The sequence below is a fragment of the Abrus precatorius genome, unplaced genomic scaffold (assembly GCF_003935025.1).
Source record: "Abrus precatorius isolate BTA unplaced genomic scaffold, Abrus_2018 Scaffold9, whole genome shotgun sequence".
Classification (NCBI taxonomy): Eukaryota; Viridiplantae; Streptophyta; class Magnoliopsida; order Fabales; family Fabaceae; genus Abrus; species Abrus precatorius.
Window position 1 is genome coordinate 5,838,727 of NW_020874439.1, and position 21,575 is coordinate 5,860,301.

The 21,575-nt window shown below is 28.1% G+C and overlaps 2 protein-coding genes across 3 annotated transcripts; one reads left to right on the forward strand and one right to left on the reverse strand.

Moving 5' to 3' along the window:
• Positions 1-13,396: 13,396 nt before the first annotated feature.
• LOC113848898 (protein FAR1-RELATED SEQUENCE 5-like) lies at positions 13,397-15,646 on the forward strand. Of its 2 annotated transcripts, none has more exons than XM_027478302.1 (3): positions 13,397-13,447; positions 13,862-14,289; positions 15,439-15,646. In XM_027478302.1, coding segments are annotated over exons 1-3 (633 nt in total). In that variant the 5' UTR covers positions 13,397-13,446; the 3' UTR covers positions 15,643-15,646. The 2 variants fall into 2 exon arrangements, with proteins under 2 accessions (XP_027334103.1, XP_027334104.1); XM_027478303.1 differs by having other exon boundaries at positions 13,883-14,289.
• Positions 15,647-16,766: 1,120 nt separating this feature from the next.
• Positions 16,767-20,726, reverse strand: LOC113850660 (protein ACCELERATED CELL DEATH 6-like). Its single transcript, XM_027481233.1, has 6 exons — positions 20,150-20,726; positions 19,667-19,816; positions 19,430-19,540; positions 18,351-18,892; positions 16,905-17,495; positions 16,767-16,787 (listed from the first exon to the last, which is right to left on the reverse strand). Exons 1-6 carry the CDS (start codon positions 20,724-20,726, stop codon positions 16,767-16,769), a joined length of 1,992 nt encoding a protein of 663 aa, XP_027337034.1.
• Between the last annotated feature and the right edge of the window lie 849 nt (positions 20,727-21,575).

Here is a 21,575-nt window from a genome sequence, read left to right on the forward strand (position 1 = left end):
TTAAATAACTTTTAAATAAGGTTTAAATTTCACCAATCATTCTCTTCCTCTTCCCTCCAAACTTTCAAATTTTGTAAAAATATTTTAAATATATTATTTTTCATTCCAACATTTTGTAACAAATTTGAAAAAGAAGGGAGGATGAAAAAAAAGAAAAAAGATAACAAAATGAAAATGAAAGAAATGAAAAAGAAGAAAATATGAATGAGTCATATTTAGAGATATAAGGAAGACAATAAATAGTACATGCATAGTATCCATAGAATGAAAAAAACTTTTAACTAAATTAATGTTTTTAACAAAAGATGACTTATTTGAAACATTTTTATAAGTTAAAGAATTACAATAAAAAAAGAAGAAGACAAAAACAATACTTAGCTTAAAATTAAATGAAAAAAACATTAATTTTACCTTTTAATTTTTTAATCAATAATTAATAATAAATAAATAATAAATATTATATTAAATGATTGATAATAAATAAATAAATTAAATGATATTTAATTATTTTAATATTATATATAATTATTTAGTGCATTTTAATTAATTATACTAACATATATACAATTTATTTACTATATAGGTCTAATTTCATAAATTAACTACATAGAAATGATTTACAACAACAAACTATAGACACGTAACTTTGAGTGAATTTTACCAAATAAAATTATTATTAAAAAATATTAATGCGAGTACTATATATATCAAATATCTTTTTCTTAGTAAAAGAATATAACTTTTTTTTTTGTTTAAAATTATCCATTTGGATGATATTAGCAAATATGTTTTACTTTATATTTTTTTATTTGTCTGTTTTGAAAGATAACGTACAAAGTAAAAAAATAATTAATATTTTTATTCATATGAATTTTTTTAACTTCTTAATACCATATATATATATATATATTTTATTCTTTTTTGTTGCATAAAATATTTTAAAAATCAGATATAGAAACAAGTATAATTAAAATAATTAATATTTAGTATTATTTTGAAATTATAAATTACGTAATTAATGAAAATAAAATTTCCTTACAAAAGTGGACAAATAAGAAAATAAAAAATTAGCCTTATGTATTAATAAATGTCTTAACAATATTGATTAAAAAAATAAATAACCTAATTAAATGCATACAATTTTTTTTAAATGATTTTTTTCTTTACTTTTACGAGTTTTCTATTTTTGTTTATTTAATAAAGCTGAAACTAGTTAAAATTTTCTTAAAAATAATGAAAAGTAATATTTAATGTAAATAAAATTACATTTAATGCTATATAAGCCGTAGAGATTATTTGCATTAATGATTTTCAGTATTTAGAGGATAGGAGTATAGATTATGACAAGAATAAAGAGAATAAGAAAATTTCATATATACTATCTATTTTACAAACTTTACTTTCTTTCAATCAAAATTTAATTACTGTTTATATGAAAAATAATGACATCTGATAATGAAAGGAGAATATGTCGTCATTCAAAAAGTAATTTGATTCCCTTTAATGCCAATATTTTGGTGATTGATGGGATACTAACTTCCTTGAACTATAAAGAAAGGTACCATATATTTTGATATTGCCCCTTTTCTTTTTGTATTGTATTCATCTTATATTTAATAAATAGAAATTTCATGTAAATAGTGCTGATTTAAGTAATTAAAAGATTTAGAAAGAGCATTAAATATTTAACACTGTAAAATTTGTTTTTAAAGACAAAAGCTGCTAATATTTAAAATGTATAAATTTTTATTTAATTACTTTTTGAGACACTTGCATAAATTTATTTTTTATTTTTCTTATTTCAAATAATAATTATTTAACACTTAAAAAAAGAAAATAAGTAAAAGTTTATTCTAGTTTAATTTGTGACTTTGAATTTAAGATTTAATGAATATAGCCGTGTTAAATACTTAAATAGAGAATTAATAGTCTATAACAATCCTACTCAATTGCCTCTTTCAGTATGATTGAAATAAATAAATAAAAATTCATTAAAAAAAAAGCATGTAAAATACTATCAATCAAGCGCTAATGTTGGAGAATGAATTCATAAAACGAAAGACTCATATCAATAATTTCCTTTGTCAATATACATGAATCAAGATATAAGAAATAATGAAGTTCTTAAATAATAATAAATAAAACTATTTATATTTAATTAAATCTATTAAGATTTTTTATCTCCTTTTAGATTTTGACTAAATTAAAGGAAGAATTCACCAATATTAAAATTAAGTTACCAAACTCAGACTTTGTTGCACTAGTATTTGATTGAATTACTTTCTAATAATTTACTATTTTTTGAATAACAAGAATAATATTTTTGAAAACCAAAAGATACAATTAAATAAAAGAAATTTTGTGTGTGTAAGAGAGATATAAATAGAGAGAGAGTAAAAGAAATTTAGTGCAACTTTTTCAACTCTGAAGTAAAAATTAATTCTAATGATACTTTAAAATTAAAAGGATGCATATGTAAAGGGGCTTGACAACATGTTTCTCTAATTTATATTTTTGAAAAAGGCATGCATCAATATATCTATTTGGTAAACATTTTAATGTATGATATTGTAATAAATGGGCTATAGTGGATTAATACAATGTATAATGTGTAACACATTCTTTTTCATTTATTTATTATTTAATAAAATATTTAACAATATGTGATGTTGGATGTGTTTTGGTTTCATTTAACGAGTGTTTGGAAGATGTCTAGTGCAGGGAGTCTCGTTTAGGCGAGATAGGTTTCACTCAAGCGAGATTGAGCACTTAGAACTACAAGATTTCAGGCATTTTTACTCAAGCGAGACAATATAAACTTGTCCCAATTGTCCTCATGCCTAGGTGAGAAGTGATCTTGCTTCAGCGAGAAGGGATCTCACCCAGGCAAGATAAGTCACTCAATCAAGGACTCACAAGAAAAATCACTCACTCTCTGGATGTCTTTTTGCTCAAGTGAAAATAGCCAAAAAAGCTTAGAGAAACCACTATATGGTTTTCTCACCCAGGCAAGAAAGGACTCGCCTAAGCGAGAGCCCGCTTGCTCAAGCGATAACGCATGAGATTTGAGAGCTATTTAAGAGAGTCCAACTCAAAAGCTTTCATTGCAATCCAAGAAACCTTTCCTAACTCTTTTTTTCTAAACTCTCTCTTCCCTTCTCCCAGAGAAACTCTTCTGAGCTCCAAACTTGCTTTGAACCCAAACTTGAATCTTCATTCCACTGAATCATTAGTAAGTTTCTCGGAGCTCGACTCTTCAATTTCATCTTTATTTTCTCTGTTTTCTCTCCTCTCAAAAGAGTACTCTTCTCTATAATATGTAGGAATACCTTAGTCTTTTGGACGACATTTTCCATTAACTTCTTCACAAAACGATCTATTTGATGTAATGAGAGCTTTATTCCATTATTGAGAACTTAATGTGTTGTACTCATGCGGATGTGATTGTATGTTTCTTGTTTGTGAATATATGTCTGGATGATCTTGTTGATAAAATATGTTTCCAAATAAATTAATTTTACAATAAATGAGAATAATAAAAATTTCATTCAAATAGCTCTCAATGCATAGTCTTATTAAAGTATTTCAAAATAAGGGAGGGTTACAAGTTTGCATCAAAATAAATGCTACAGGACTAATTTAAATACATCACAATTTTCAAAATAAAATTTTCTAAGTTTGGTGCTGATCACCTTGGTCACTTGAAAAATAAATGTAAGGGTGAGTACTTTACACTATCACACACAAGTACAAAGACTCACCTTGCACGTTCCATACATCTACTAACATAATTCGAATCATGTCATTCACACGTATTTTCAATCATTTAATCACACATCATGTTCAATATCAATCACATTTCATTCCACACAAAGTTTCCATTACAATCCAATCATAATCCGACCATTCCCCTACGTTCTATCTTACTCTCCTTGCAATCCCTAATATTACAAACAAACTAAAGATAGAAAAGATAGGGTAAAGTCTCCTCTTACCTCGGATTGAAGACTCACAACATAAATCAATGGTAGAAAACCTTTCCCACACGACGTTTTGTCTTAAAACTTGATAATAGTTTAGTACTTGAAATTAAAACTTGAAATATAAATAAAGTTTTTAACTCATATTAGTTCAAGCATAAGTAGCTTGTACTTTTTATATATTTAAAAGTTGAAAAGGGTCTTTACTTTAGTACTTGACCATGAGACAAATGGTTTCTTACACAAATGAAGGGATACTCTAGAGTTTTTTTTTCAATTTTGTTAAACAAGAGTTTAAAATATAGATTAATAGCATATATATTTTTTTATTAACAATATTTTACCAATTCAGTGAATTCATTTGACAACAATGAGGAAATTCAAGAAAAAAAAATTAGTATATGGTGTAGTGCATTATATCATAAAACTAACAACACTAGAGGTCTTCAAAGGTTTTTGAAAATTTGCAATTTTTGGAATAAAAGGTAAGGAGCGAATTAATACAAAAATAATGAGAATTAATACAAAAATAATAAGAGATATTATGGAAGAATCAAGTTATGGGAGAAAGCATCACAAAGAGTTGGGACCTTTAGCATTAAAAGAAAAATAGGTTAACCAAAATAGTGATGTGGAAAAAGAATTGACAAATACTTTGGAAAATAATGGATTTGTTAACCTAAAAAAGACCAAAGTTATTTGAATAAGTAAACTTCAAAGCAAATTTGTGGACGTTATAAATATTATTGGCTTAAAGAGTAAGTTTAGTTAATTTTTGCTTTATATTATATCTTACTTTACTATTTTGTTACCTAGAAACTAAATTTCTTGTGCATTATATGTAATTATTATAAACTGATTAATTACTTTGTTGTCACTTTTTGCTATAATAGATGTAGTTCCCAAAAAGATTCTCCAGGTCATGAATTTTAAAAGGTTAACTAGGGAAAATGTGGCAAGTCATTTACATGTTTATTTTCTAAATGTTTATTTGTATGAGAATTGTTTTACCCCTCATGTGTTTCAACAAAGATTTTTTTGTTTTTTTAGTTTTGGCTTGAATTGTCTCTAAAAATTACATTCTTCGTGCTGTCTATAACACAAATTATCAAATACTTGAGTTTTAGTAATTTTGATATCAAATTAGAAATTCAAGCTTACATAAATATAATGCATACACCAAAACTGAACTAGTAATAAGTTAACATGCTATATGTATGTTAGTTGTGCCAAGAATATCATAATCTCAATTTTGTATAGAAGAGGATATCCATTTTTTTTACTTGACAGTTTAGAATATCCATAAGTATGTAGCTAGTCATAGGTAAAAATTACGTATTCCTCTTTTTATGTTTTCTCTACTGTTCTTCTAATTGAAAAAAATCAAATGTAATTTTTTTTATTTTTTCTAAATTGTATATTCTTTTAATTAATTGGACAAGAGAAGGAAATATAGAAAAGGGTAAGATGAATTGAGTCTGTACTCAAATACTATAGTTTTATACATATTTAAACTCCTACAAGTCAAGTCCATGTTAACAATCTACACACATACAAAGAAAATAAATTTAACAAATTATTATTATTATTATTATCATCATCATCATCTTGAGTGATACTATCTTATGTGTGCTTTTTGCATTGTGTAATCATGACATTATTCCATGAATTTTGCAGAAATATCGACTTTTCTTAAAGAGAGTTACAAATTTGTTTGTTATGGTTGTAAACAAAGCAAATGAAAATAATGATATCCTTTTGTCTAAGATGGCTTCAACATACCCATTATTGATGTTGCAAACATTCAAGAAGATATGGAAAAAAACTATAAAGCAGAGTGGAAGAAGAAATTTTAAATTAGAATCCAACAACACATACATTGCTTACTTAAGATTCAAGTTATCTTGGTTATTAAGTAATAATGTTCCTAATTCTAGACATTACTGCCATAGCAAAATGGATTCTTATGTCAATAATTTAGGGGTTTCATCAAGAAAAATCAATAATGTTGGTATCACAACAAATCCAATTAAACTATACCATTCATATCAACTTAGAAGTGGTTCAAATTTAGGGAAAAATATTTATAATCAGCCATCTCAAAACTCCCCACTTAGTCCTTCAGGATTTTTATCTAGTAATAGTTTCAACAACACACTTAGATTGTGTTAACCATTAAGTTTAAGTTTTGCTAATTGCAATGCTATAGCTGCTCCATGGAAGGAAATAGTTTTCCAAATACTTTTGACTATTGGGATGACACTGTGAATGATAAAAACATTGATAGTGTGACTTCTTTAGAGCTGTTGATACCAAATAATAGTAGTTTGGTTGGAGGAGTAGTGTCTACTATTAATGAGGTTAATAGCACAAATCAAACTTCCTCTATATCGATGGACAATAACATTGAAAACATTGACATAGAGGATTTATTTCTACCCCAACAACCTCAGCATCAAATTTATAATTAAGGATATCATCAAACTTTGGCACCAATGGATAACAATTTTGCTTCTCAAGTAACTTCTAATGAATCCTTTTTTAAAGGACTTATTGATGATGTTTTTTTAGTAGAAAGCGTTCTTAATAAAGTCACTGGACAGGTATGTAAAATAATTGCTAAATTTTCCTTAAGAATTGTTTCTTCATTTCATGTTTGAATCTTTTAAAATTTTAAATTTATCAATTTGTAATGTGATTAAAATTTCTCATTTTAATACCTTTTTGGGAATTAAGTTTTATTTTTTTTTCATATGTTTTTCTCCTACCTTTTTACAACATATTTTCTTTCTAAAATTTTTATTATTATATATTCATGAACAGTTATCCACACACATCTAATAGTGGATGTAACACTTCATTAGCCTGTAAAAGGATAACTATCTATAAGATTTCTATTCTTATCTAACATGTATCTTGTTTATGAATTTTGCCCTACGAAAATAATTCAGTTCAATATTTCATTAATTTTAGTTTTTATTTGTTTATTATTTTTATGTAAAAATGAAAACAAAGGAGATGACACAAGAGAAGATATCATTCCTTTAGATTGTATCATGGATACAAATATAACCAAAATCGAGCCTTCAATAGAGGTAAAAATCATAGACTCATTTTAACATATTGATTTTATGTTACTTTATAGTATTGCCTTCCATGAAAGGTTCTTAAATACTTGAAATTCTCTGATTAAATTCGCTTTTTATCTTTCATAGTGTTCTAGAAAAATAATGATTCATTTGAAACCTAACCACATTTCAACTTTTTTGAAAGCCCTTATGATCCATGCCTTTTGTGTGTAATTAGTTTGATGGGAAGTGAAGAGCAAAGTTATACGTAAGGAATTTAGTAAGAAAAGTGAGAGAAGCACTTACTTTATGATAATATCATATTTTTCTCTTGATTAATGAATGTTGTTGGTCTTATTTTCTTGAGAATGAAGTGCATTAACACTCAGAATTCCCTTGGATTTTTGAACCAATATCTTTGATTAGGAACAATGCTATTTGGTTTGGAAGTTTTTGAAAATCCTAGATGATGAACATTGTAAAGCAAGGAAGTGTGATTATTTTTTAAACGATTTTCAAAGGTTTTTATGATTTTTTTTTTTGTTGCACTCAAATACTTTGCTTGAGGGCAAGCAAGATTCTAGGTTGGGAGAGTTGATAAATGTCTAAACTGAGTACTTTTGGGTGATATTTTGAACACTTTTATGTTTAAGTGTTTGAATTTTTAATTTAAATCTCCCTAAACTTAGAATCATTGCATTTACTTATTTGTATAGGAAGAGGAATGAAATTTAAATGTCTTATTCCCTTTGATATATTTTGTAGGTTGAATCAAAGGAGAAACATCCCACAAGTTGAAGAAAATTTGGAGAATCAAGCAGGAACTTGAAATATGGAACCAAACAGAATGACATATTTTTGACAAACCTCTCTCGCTATAGCAAGAGTGATGACGCTGTAGTGAGAACACATTTCCTCTCAATGAAGAAACCTCTCTCACTATAGCAATAGTGATGTTGTAGTAAGAATAGCTTTTTTCATATTTATATTTTAGGGGTTCCTACACTTTAGAAGGGATAAGGAGGCTTAGAATGAAACTTAGAGGAATAAAGACATTGAAGAATGAAGGAAAAGAGGGGTAACACTCAGATTTAAGTTTAGGTCATTGTCTTTTTTTCTCTTTTGTTGATGTTATGGGTGCAATGAGCAGCTAAAACTTTTGTTGAATTGAATGTAAATATTCAAACTTAATGTAGTCTCTATGATTCATTTCTATTGATTTGGTAATTTTAATAGTGTTTATTGCTTGAAACTATTTGGCTAATGGCTTCTCAATCTTAGAATCTAAGTTATATTTGGAAAGTAATGCTTAGATTCTAATTTGATTGAAATTACTTGGTAACTTGTTACTCTACAAATAGATTTCAAATTACTGATTACTTCTTAGCCTTAATCTAAATGCTGCATAAACTGTTAAGTGTTTGAGGAATTATTCTTTAAGAGGTATTTTTAGAAGTATGTTTTAAGGAATTGAAATATATGATTTTAGTGGTTTGCATCAATATCAATAGAAGTGCTTATTATATATGTCACTGAATCATAAGATTACAAAGAGGACGATAGATGAAATTCAATCTCGATTTCTCTAATTTGATTTCAATTATACTTTCAACTATTTTCTTAAATTATAGTTCTTAAATATTTTCATGCAATTAATCAATCAACTTATTTGTATATATATGTATATATATGTGTGTATATATATATATATATATATATATATATATATATATATTTTCAATTAATCTATTCCTTAAGAATTAATACACTTTAGCTTGCTCCCTGTAGATGATATCCTGATTCTTACCGATTTTTGTTAGTTGAATAATACGGTTAATTTACCATATGATAAAATCTCAATGTATACTTAATGTAAGAAAGTTATAATATCAAAAGTTTAAATTAAGAATCAGCCACATGTCCAAATCCATTATGCCATAAGAAATTAGAATCACTATCAGTTCCTATACTACTGCAGCTAGGTTGGATGTCAGATTGATTCCTTTAAAGTTGATTATCTTCAGACTCTACCACAAATAGCTTATTTTTTAATTTAGCGAAATCAATCATTTTCTTGATAGGTTTCTGTTTAATGATGCAATTTGTGTCAATGAAAGTTAGACTATAGGGAATTATTTTTAATAATATTGTGACTGATATAAGGTTAACTTTGAGTTTAGGAACATATAAAATATCATACAATGTCAAGGCAAGAGAAAGAACAATAGTTCTAATAAATGAAGCAAAAACAAAACTTCCATTTGGTAGCAAAATAGATATAGGTTTAATAAGTTGATACTTTTTAAAAAAGGACGATTAAATGTAAGATGGTTAGTGGCTCTAGTGTCAAGAAGCCACTAACAGAAAATGCTACCTGCAAGTATCATATGAGAAATTTGAAGAATAGAATTACTAGTTAAAGATTGAACAATGTTGGATGTATGAACACTTAAATAAGACGGCTTGTTACTCTGTTGGATAAGTGACAACAAGCTTCGATACTTCTTGGAGAGTAAATGATTCATTTGTACTATTGTGACCAAGATCGATAAACACGTCTATACTAAGCTTATGCTATTATGATTGTTCTTTGAGCTTTTGGAACAAGGAGGAAATTCTATTTTAAAATAACACTTTTCAATCATATGATTGTTGAAACCATAATGAGTACAAAATTTTGAGCTTTGTTGACCCCTTCCTCTTCCAAATCTTTTTCAACCTCAGGCAAAGGTTCCTCTTTCATAGTTTTCCTTTTAAGCTTGATTTGCAACCACATTCCATGCCAATTTTGAATCGTGAATGGAATTTACAATGCAATTGCATTCATTTGGCGTTCTTATTGCACAACCATGTTAAAAACCTTTATCAATGGTGGTAGGGGTTTAAGTATCAAAATTGAGATTTCATATATGAGTATTACTCATTAAGTCCTTTTAGAAAATAGATTATGTAGTCTTTATCCCTATATATTTTAATGATATTAACTGCTCCAAAGCTATAAGCAAAGTACATGAGCATCAAGTAAGATGTCTAAAATTTTCAATTTCATCCTAAATAGTCCTAGGTTTGGTTGGTTGTGTGTACCATCAACAAATTTTATTTTGTTCTTTGAAATGAGGGACAATTTCATGCTTCTAACCCATGATAGTAGTTTTTTTTTTCTTGTCTAGAGGAGATGTCAAAGCCAATGGTGGATTTTTATTTAGGTGGAGGTAAAAGAGACTAAAGGAGTCAAGGTTAGAGCTGTAGTTTTGGTTTTCCATTATGAAAGGTTTGTGACCAAAAAGGAAGAAAAATATAAATTAATGGTGGGACAAGTGACTAGAGCTCCTTTGAGAGCTTTGATACTATCTTGATTTCTGCATTATAATATTTTATGACGTTTCATTGAATCAAAATGGAAAAATATAGACAAGATGAGGTAAGTGAAAAAGCACAAAGTACCTTTGTTTGTAGAATGGAATACAAAACAAATGTAATCATAAAATTGACATATATATATATATAAAAAAGGAATAACAACTTGTACGAAAAAGGACAACTAACCTAACAGAGCATATTCTAAAATTAGAAGCAAAAAGGAAAAAAATGTAAATGAAATATATTTAATACATAATCATTGTTCTTACTACATATTAAACCCTACCTATAATAACTTTATCCTTCAAGTCTCAAATACCTATGAAGCATAATTCTTCCGTCAAGTCACGCAAATTCCTAAATGGCATAACGTCATGAATGAAGAGATTAAAGCTTTAGATTCAAGCAATACATGGAATTTAGTCCCCCTACCAAATTGCAAACACTGCAAAGGTTGTAAATAGGTATACAAAGTGAAATGCAATAAGGATGACTCTGTAGATTGTTTCAAAGCTCGATTAGTAGCCAAAAGCTACACTTAACAATCTATGATAGATTTTTTAGATACATTCTTTCTTATGAAAAAATTGACTATTGCTTGAGTTTCTCAGCATTGCTACCATTAACAAATAGAATTTCGTCCAAATAGACATCAAGAACATGTTCCTTAATAGAGAATTATTTAAGGAAGTTTACATGAAAGTTTCTAAAAGTATATGACAAAAGGAATACAATATACAAAAACAAGTCATTATATATGAATTAAGACAAGTCTTTAGGCAATAGTTCTCAATTTAAAAGCCAACATCAGTTAACTTAATTTTTATAAAGTTTTACTTGCAACTCTTTTTTTCTCTTTCATTCATAAGTTGGAGATTACAAATATCTATTCCCTACCTTGAAAGGAGGAAAGAAGGGATATTAGACTATGACAATTGATTTGAGAAAATTTTTTTTGTCTTCATAAATGATTCAAAATATTATTTTAATTTTACTTTTTTTTAAACAACTTTACAAGAATCAAAGACTTTTTGCATTTTCATATTTTTTATACAATTTTTTTCAAAATAGTGGATATAGTACAATAAAATAAAATAAAATAATATTTTTATATTTATTTATAAACAAAAAGTGAAAAATAAAAAATATTTTGTGAATCAAAAAAGTTGAAATAATCAACTCGAGATACTTCCTTAAGATAACAAACATCGAAGAATGAATGTCATTGGCTATAAAGTCTTACCTTTTGCTTTTACTACACTAATCACATTTTTTGGTAGACAAAATTGATAATACAAGTCTCATTAATTTTATGTAAATACTATTAAACTATAGGTAAAATTAATGCTTTTATCCTTTAACTTAAAGGTTACTTTTGATTTTGACCTTCAACTTTATTTTGATTCATTTTAATCCTTTTAACTTTTAAAAATATTTCACAAATTTTTTTTTTCTATTAAAAACCTTAATTTTGTTATTTTTATTTGTCTTTTTTGCCACATGTGTTGTTTATGCACTATTTATTGTCTTCTTTCTCTTATGTCAACTTTCTTTCCAACTTCTTCTTTCCTTTTATCTTTCTTTTCAATCTCTATTCTTCATTTTTTTCCTTCTTTCTTCTTCCTATTTAAAACTTTACATAGTAGAGGTAATGGAGGTGGTATCTGTCACCTTTAAGTTGGCGCTATGACTCTAAGAGGAGAATGTGATCATTCTTGTCAATACAAAAGGTGCTACTATTGATCCACAAAAGAATTCTCGATCAATGTAACAGGGTGGCAAAAGTAGATGAGGAGTACAACGTCGAAGCAACCATGCGGTGACAATGTTGGTGGTGTTGACTGTGCATGTTTGGAAAATGAGTCAATTGGAAGAAAAAAATGAAGAAGAGATAGAGGAGAAAGCTGATACCAAATACATGAAGAAAAAGACGATGAACACATGAAGATTTAAAGAAGAAAATAATGAATAGTATACAAATATTACACGTGAAAGAAAAAAAAATATAAATGAAGTTAATATTTTTAACAAAATATAACCTATTTAAAATATTTTTAAAAATTAAAGGACTAAAATAAATAAAAATAAAATTAAAAAATAAAATTGAAATTAACCTTTAAGTTAGATAATGAAAATACTAACTTTTTAAGTCAATCTCATATAAATTCTACATAAAAATAAAAAAATCATATTAAAATGAGTATTTTAAAAAATTATTTTGGTAAAATTTTTCTTATATGTTCGTATATTGGATAATTTAAAATTAGGCCGTGTGCCTTAATTGAAAGGGAAAATAGTTTTTCATACTTCATTTTTAGTTACATTACCTTTCTATAAAAAAATATGTTTATTATATTCCCAAAATTAAGTTTCAAAATTAATTCGTAAACACTTTTTAAAATTTAATTTCATATATATTAATTATTTTAAAAAAATTAATTTAATGAAGTGATTTGTAAATTATTTTAATTTAACATATAATTTTTTAAAAGAAATTTGAATGACGGAATTTTGTTTTTTAAATAAAGTTGCACAATGAAAATAGGTAGTACAAACAACAATTTTGAATGAAGGAAATTTCTTTTTACAGGATACTCTTTTTTTCCTTAATTTTAATTGTGGGAGTTTAATTTTAGAAAAGTGATTTACTTTAAAATTTAATTTCATAAAAAGTCATTTATTATTCAACTTTCTGGAATTAAATTTCTAAAACATGTTAAACTTTTTCAATTACTTTTAAATTTTAATTGTAAAAAATAATAATCACGAGTTTTATCTTTTCAATTTATTTTAAAATTTAATTTTTTTTCAGTTACTTTTTTCAAGGCCCAACACTCCCCTGACCCATGACCCATGACCCATGCATGGTATGTTTGTGCCTTGATATTTTTATGGACCAAAACAAAATAAAAGTGCCGTGTCACTTTCTTCTTGAGTTGAGCACACCTTCCATTATTCTACTTTCCCACGTTCTAACTTCTATTCAATAACTTTAATTTAGCCCTATTTTCACACCCCTCTTCCTATATTTCCTTCCAAGTAAGTTTACACTTCTCTCAATTCAGTCACTACCCTTAAAAAATAACAATTTTTTATTATAATTTTCTATTTATAATTTCAAAGAAAAATGTTTTCCAGGAAAATGCATGTATGTGGGGAATTCACTCAACTCTTATTTTCCCCCTTTTAGTTTTTTATTCGCTAGAGCTCAAGTAGTGTTGAATTTTCCTAGGAAAATTTATTGAGAATTTGAAATCTTGGGATTCAATGCCTTCCCTTTTTGCATTTTTATTGTTTAAAATCGGTCATTTTTGTTTTGGGTTACATATTGAAAATTGTTATTCAGTTGTTATTCTCCAGTGAAACTACAAATTTGAAGATAGTATTTAGAAACTACAAATTCAGATGGAATAGTTTTATTCAATGATGATTGGTTTACTGTTGTCTGATTAGTGGATTTGGAAGCTGTAGCAGAAACTGTTAAAAATTCTGCTGGGAAAATATCAGCTGGATGTGAAGTCAATTCGATCGAGGAACCGAGTGTTGGTATGGAGTTTGTGTCTGAAGAGGCTGCCAAGCACTTTTATGATGAATATGCAAGACGGGAAGGATTCATTGTGCGCCTTGATCGTTGTCATCGTTCTGAACTTGACAACCGAATCATTTCTCGCCGTTTTTCGTGCAATAAGCAGGGTTTTCACGTGCGAGGTAGAAATGGAATCAAGCCTGTTCATAAGCCACGAACTAGCATAAGAGAAGGCTGTGAGGCTATGATGTTGGTTAAATTTAATAAATGTGAGAAGTGGGTGATTACTAAATTTGTAAAGGAACATAATCATCCGCTAAATGCTTCTGGTTTACCTGCATATAATAGATTGATGGTGAGTTTTATCTTATTGAGTTCCTAATATTGAATAGCTAATCCTGTATGGTTGAGTTTCATGTTTTATTTTAATCTAGTGCAAATCATGACCATAAATGTCAGTATATTATTCCTGTTTACACACCTTTACCTTTTAAAGTGATAGTCTTTATTTAATAAAGATTATTGCGATCAGTCTTCATTACCATGTCATGTTGTCAAATTTGGAATCTTTTAGTTTGTCATCATATGTCGACTAGATGCTCTATTTATGATGCTTAAAGATCACCGATTTGATGATGTTTTTAGCTTTTAGTTCTTTTTCATCTTTTAAGGCAGTACCTGATATTTGGGTTATATTTGACCAGCAGTAAAGTTGAGCATGTTGCTTGATGTCATGCATGTGACTGATTATAGGTGTGGAAATGCAGTTATTTACTGATTCCTATATTGTAAAGATTGCTATTTTTGTTTCAGTATCCACATATCTAGATTGAACAGCATCAAAGTTTGCTCATTCATTCCTATTTAATTTTATTTTGGTAGCATTAGGAATACTGCAAGATTTAGTACAAGTATAGAACGTAAAAATTCCTCATTTTAGCTGCTTATTATTTTTGTTTTTAAGACTTTTTTTATTTTAGGGAGACTCAATTTCATATTCTAATTAATGGTTAGGAGTACTATAGGCTACCAGTCTGTATTGAGCCTTCTAGTCATTTTCTGGCACCCTTTGGGGACTGTTACAATTATTTTTTATCCTTCCCACTTTATTAGATTTGGTCCTTTCTCTTGGCTCCTATATTTTTATCATGCCAAACATGATTTGAGGCTATACATTTTAAATATGTCACTAAAGGATTTCTTCAGCAGTCACTTGAGGCACATTAAGAAATTGACGATAGTGGTGAACACTTCTTTATCAGAAGTTTAGGTCTGAGTCATAGTAGAAATATAGTTCCATACTCAAAATTATCATTTGCATTGAGTGTAAGCTTTGTGCATAGAAATTAACTTCACCTCTATTTTCTTTACACATTTGAAACGCACAGGGAACCCTTCCAATACTTTCCGAGTAACAGTTGTATTCACATCTACCCATCTTTTCCTGCAATTTGAATTCACGTTTCTTAAATCCTAGCAACAAATTGTTTCACTTAACTTCCAGGAATCAAAGGATAGGAAGATACTACAACTCACGAAGGAACTCGAGCAACGAGATCGACTATGTCAACAATATCGCAGGCTGCTACTTTCCCTTATGGAAACTGTTGAGGAACAAACAGAATGTTTATCAAGAAAAGTTGAACATGTTGTTAACAATGTCAGACAACTTCAGAATGAAGTGCAAAAACCTTTGAACACTGACTAACTTTCACCCTGCGTGTTACAAAGCAAATTTTCTTGCTTCATTTTTTTTTAATATTAACTTGGGTCAAATGCAAAGATTTGTTAAGCAAAACGGAGGATCTTGGGGATGTTATGCCAAAAGTCCCCTGTGCAAGGCTGCTAGAATTGTGCTATCGGAGCCAAGTTCTTAACTAGTTACAATGTGGAGCAAAACAAGTTGTAAAGTAGATGTCTTTCTGTTGATAGCACTTGTCTTTCTTTTCTTTTAATAATTGATCAGCCAATTGCTTAATAATTCAGGACTATGTTTTGAATAATTTATTCTGCTTAATAACTTTTGTTTTGCATTAAATTTTATCAATTCAACCGATGAATTAAGAATATATCAAGTTAACAAAATTTTATATCATTAACGACTTAGGTTAAAGTAAAACGTACTTTTCAAAATATAAGCAAATGTCATCAATAAAATTACACGTCTACGACTGTTTAATTTACCTATTTCACTGCCACTTGACTTATGGAGTATGAACCTTCCCTTTGGCTACCTTTTTTTCTATTGTTTTTCTTATAGCTTTTAGACCTTGATTTCCCTTCTCTTTTATCAGCAGATTCAATTAGACTTCACACTATAAAATATAAACACTCTTTGGAGAGTAGCTTGGAAATCCACAGTTGAGGGGCTAATCATTTCCTTCTATAGTTAGATCACTATCAATGTTGAATCATGTTGGCAGTAAATTGATTATTCAGCTACTTCACTGATATTTTACCTCGACATCCATAACAAAATTCAATTTATATAGGAAGTTGTGGAAAAATTTAGCAACACTTGTACCACGCGCCCACATAAATTAAGGAAAATAAGATTTAGCTCTTTATGTTGTCATGTTTTCTGTTCTAATGCAGTATATAGTAGCTAAGAGTTTGACAATCTAGATTAACTCATATTTGCCACTTAAGCTTGCTGTTTAAATTAGCTAGTTGACTCATTTAATAGAAAAAATTTATTGAGTAAACTCATTTATTTTTAACTTGTATGTTTCCAAAACATTGAAAATTTATAAGTAGAACTAAAACTATTCAATTGAAATAGATAATCCAAATCCATCATCGAAGTCCAAACGAAGCTAAATAATTTCTCCATTACACATTCATACATGCATCCTTAAAAATAGATAATGAAAGTACAAACTCATTATGAAAATAAAAGCCCATCAATTGATGCATATCTAATTATTTTTTTTCTCTATGGAACATTTTAATCAATCTACTTGGAAGGACCTTCTTAAGTAGCTTGCCAACCTGCTTGACCATGTCTTTAGTCATAATATACAGAGGAAACTGAATTATGGCAAACACAGTGACTGGAAAGAAAGCAGCACTATATATCAAAGTTGATGTCCATTTCTTCCATTCCAATCGAATAGTCAGCAAAATGGTTGCACTAAATGCTAGCATTGTTGTTATCAAAGAGATGAACAACAAAGTAAATCCCAAATTCAATTTTCGTGGGAGAGACTTGTGAAAATCCCAAAGCTCACATGGGGAACTGAGGATGGAAAGAAACATTACCACTGAAGCTAGCGAGGTAGCAAGACCCACAACATCCATTATAGTGAAAATGAGAAAAATTGGAGAATTAAGAAACACAGGGGTACCTCCTTCACTTCCTCCTGGAATAGTGTAGGCTGCAGCAAACACCACTGTGGCAACTAGAACAGCCACTGTGGAACATGATTGAGCTGTTTCCTTCAGCCATTTTTTTGCATCACTAAGCATTTCATCATGCTCAATATCCAAAACATCTCCTGCTGTTTGACCATCATTGTCGCAATGCAAATAATAATGCTGTGGAACTATTCTTCTCACTCTCTGGACATCAACAAAACTATTATTTTCTAGAGGGATTAAAAACCATATTTAATCGAGTTTTTCATATTGTATTGGAGTTAGTGGGTGTTAACAAAATTAATGCATGAAAATACTTCCTCTTATCCTTATAATAAGGCATCTTTTAAAAGGTTTTAGTTGTTCTTTTTAAAAATGATATTTTTAGAACAAATATCCATTCTATCATCTCAAATTGGAAGTGCTAATAATTTTATTTTCGGACTTCACAGTGATCTCATTTTAATATCTGACTTAATAAAATGACATTCATTTTAGTCAATCATTTTTATGTATGTAAAACGACAATGAAAATGAAATAAAAATCAACTAAATTTTTAAAACATTAAGGACGTCCTACAATTTCAAAAACTATAATGAATATTTATTCTTATTTGTAGTTAAAAACTTTAATTAAAACTAACAAAGATAAAATATTGATAATGGGATGATTAGGTTTAATGACAATAAATGAGGATAAATTGTCATGTTATAATAAAAATAAATAAATTTTGATTACTACCTCTCAACATATTTGTAAAGAACAACTATCAATATTTCTTTTGTACTTTGTGCCCTTTACCCCTGTCAACTAATCATTCATTCGTTTAAATATAGGATACCAATTTGACCATTTAATATTAAGAATACAGTATAAATTTATTACATATAGTTACATTTTATTGATCATGATAAATAGACATATATTTATTTCATATAAAGAAGAAAAGTGGTGGTATTTTTATTTATTTGTGTAATTTAATAAAATGTATCTTATAAAAAAAAAAAAACCCAAGATAATATATTGTCATTTTATAAAGGTTAGGCAGAGCTAATTACCTCATACCAACGCAATTCATCTTGGAGTTGGAATGCCACTCCTGCTAAGTGGCCTTCTTTGTAGTAATCCATCCTTGCAACTTGATGTAAGATAGTACGATTCTTCCTTGTGATGCGAGGAACCAATGATTCAAGTGCTTTTTTTCTCTTTATGATTCGAAAGATTTCCCTTTGGCGGTGCTTTATGACCATGTGCAGTATATTTTGCTCATCCTTGCTAACATGAGAAATAGCCTCAGGATGCACATCAAGAATTTTTTCAACAATTTCTACAATTCCAGTGCTAGCTGCTATGAGTAGTGGTGTGTAGCTATATTTGAGGCATTCTTCAATGCTCTCGAGCTTCTCTTGCCTCTTGGATTCAATTTGCTTTCTTCTTTTGGCCACATTGAAGGGAAGTGATGGCATTGCAATCAATGTCTTTTTAATGTTATTATAAGATTCCTGCCATGATAAATCATATTTCACTAAAATATCTGCTAGACACTCCGCAAGCTTATGCTGCTTCTTTTGTTGCCACATATGATTAATCCCTTCAAACTCTGTAGTGTTGGCCAAGCATAAGATTAATCATAAAGAAATTAATTAATGGTTGCAAATGATTTTGTAATAAAAGGTATTAAATAATTTCAATGTTAGCTAGATATTGGCAAGCTAGCTAGAAAAATAAAACATGAAATGATCCAAAGCTAAGGACACTTATCTGTACTTCGCACCTTTTGCAAACCATTTCCAAACTGCATAGTTGATCTTTGAAAAAACTGCAATTTGTGAATTGTTTTTTCCACTTGATTAGAAACAGAAGATAATAATAACAATAAGCACAAGTGAACTTAATTTTATATATATATATATATATATATATATATATTAAAAGACATATTTTTTTAAATTAGTATAAATTTAATAATTCTTAAACTATTTGAGCCTTTTATTTAATTTACATTTAATAAGATATAATTTATTACTTTAATGATTGTTAAATGTAAATTAAATAAAATATTTAAATCAAATCTAAAATTTTTTAGATTTATACTAATACGAAAATATTATTCTCTATGTATAAATACTTTATATACCTGAATAGGCGAGTTTCCTGTCATCCATTTTACCACTTTCTAAATCTCTCGTAAGTTTGAACAACTCAAAACTTTTATCTTCTTCAATTTCATGTCTTTCGACTGGAAGCACTGTTACACCAAATTATATGCCAAAAGAGTGAGGGAGCGGTAACAAATTAATGATACATACAGTGCGATTCTGTATGTAATAATAATAATAATAATAATAAATTCAAAAAAGATAAGAGAGAATACAAAAATATATGAGGCTCTTCACTGGTCCCATGGGAGAGTGGCTTCGAAAAACATGTGGCATTTTGGAAAGAAGTTGAAGAGATGTAAATTCATTGTTATACTTTTCATTAGCAAGTGTTTTGTCCATTCTCACTAACCAAAGTGCAACATCTGCACCAAAAGGATACAATTAATATTCAACTATCATCAATTCTGAAGAGTAAAAAAAAAAGAAAAGAAAGTAATTAACTAGTCTATCTATCCATCTTAATATATACAAACATTGTATTATTACTACCAATTACAGATAGCATATTACTTGATGTAGCCTACCGCATTACTACATTGTGCAATGGTTTTCGTTAAAAAAATAAAAATACAATAGAACAACATTGTAGTCACCATAATCCATAATCCATAATCCATAATCAGAAGAAAAAAAATATACATATATATATATATATATATATATATATAGAGAGAGAGAGAGAGAGAGAGATATACCTAAATATTGCCCAATCACGCTAACATGGAGAGCTGAAACACTGGGATTTCTATGTAAATGTTTTCGAATGTCTTGCACATTATTTTTGATCATATGGTCAACCATATGCTTAAGCATCTTTAGCTTACCATACTTTGCAGCTCTGAACAAAGGGGTTTCACCTTTGTTATTTGTTAAATCTATGAGTGGGCATTTGATCCCTGTTTGTGGTTGTAAATTCTTCTCAAAATGAAACACAACATTTGCCATTTGTACTTCTTTGCAAAAGACAATCTCATGCAGAAGAGTGTTTCCTTCACGATTCTTCATGCAGAGAGCGTGCCACCTATGTCCTTCGGGTAACATTTCTATTAATTCTTCGAGAAGTTGTGGATCGTTAGAGCGAGTTGCAATATGAATCGCAGTGTTCCCAAATAGGTCAAACCACTCAAGTATGTTTATGTTGTCTTTCTTTATTATTTTCTTGAAGTCTTTCCACCTATTAGCCATGGCAGCTTTTTGGGCTTCTTTCATTTTCTCATCAAATAATGCGATTCCTTCCTCTTTCTTTGTTTCCGTAATTTCAATCTCGTTCATTGTCTGTTTACAACACACTGATCAGTTAAGTTTAATTAATTTCTCTTTTCAAGACATGAACTAGTCTAGTTGTTAGCGATCATAGTGTATACCCACATAAATAAGAACTAGCGTTTATTTTCATATATATGTAACTTCTTCAACGAAGTAATTTAGGGGGTAAAAGCTTTTATATATATATATATATATATATATATAAATTAAAAAATTATGAGAATGATAAAATATTCTCCTAATCTAATAGAAGCATATTTAAAGCAGTAAAATAATGTGCTACATAAGTGCGACTATGAACACTAGTGCAAAATTATTATCGCTGAGATAATGATATATATATATATATATATGAATCATCCCATCGACAGTGTCTAATTTAGATAAATTTTTAGATAAGTTTGGAGAAGGAAAGAAATCAATGTAAAAAATGATTTTTTTTTTCATATTTTAAAAGCAACTTATACATTTTAAATTTTAGATAAATTAAATAAAAGAGTTTCTAAAAAAGGTATAGAAACACAAGTTAATTTTAACTTATAGAAAAAACTTGATTTATTTTATTACTTAATTTTTTCTTTTATAAGTATTTATTGAAAAGTTTATTTAAACTCAACTTACATAGAGAAAAATTGAGGTTTGTTTTGATAAGAGAATATGCTTTTGTACTTTTGATTATAAAAAAGGTTACTTTATTTTTATTTTATGTTTAGATTTTAAAAAATTGTATAGAAAATAAGAAAAAATATTCTCACTTTTTTAATACAAATATTTAAAAACATGAAGTAAAGTGAAAATAAAAGAACATTTTATAATTATAATTAAAAACAAAACATGAACAGAGAAAACACATCG

Coding starts and splice junctions, on each gene's coding strand:
- LOC113850660 (XM_027481233.1), bottom strand. CDS start 20,726: ATGAACGAGATTGAAATTACGGAAACAAAGAAAGAGGAAGGAATCGCA. Junction 17,496..18,350: donor ATGAATTGCGTTGGTATGAG/GTAATTAGCTCT, acceptor GTTGATGTCCAG/AGAGTGAGAAGAATAGTTCC. Junction 16,788..16,904: donor TTGGCAAGCTACTTAAGAAG/GTCCTTCCAAGT, acceptor TCTATTTTTAAG/GATGCATGTATGAATGTGTA.
- LOC113848898 (XM_027478302.1), top strand. Junction 14,290..15,438: donor CTGCATATAATAGATTGATG/GTGAGTTTTATC, acceptor CTTAACTTCCAG/GAATCAAAGGATAGGAAGAT.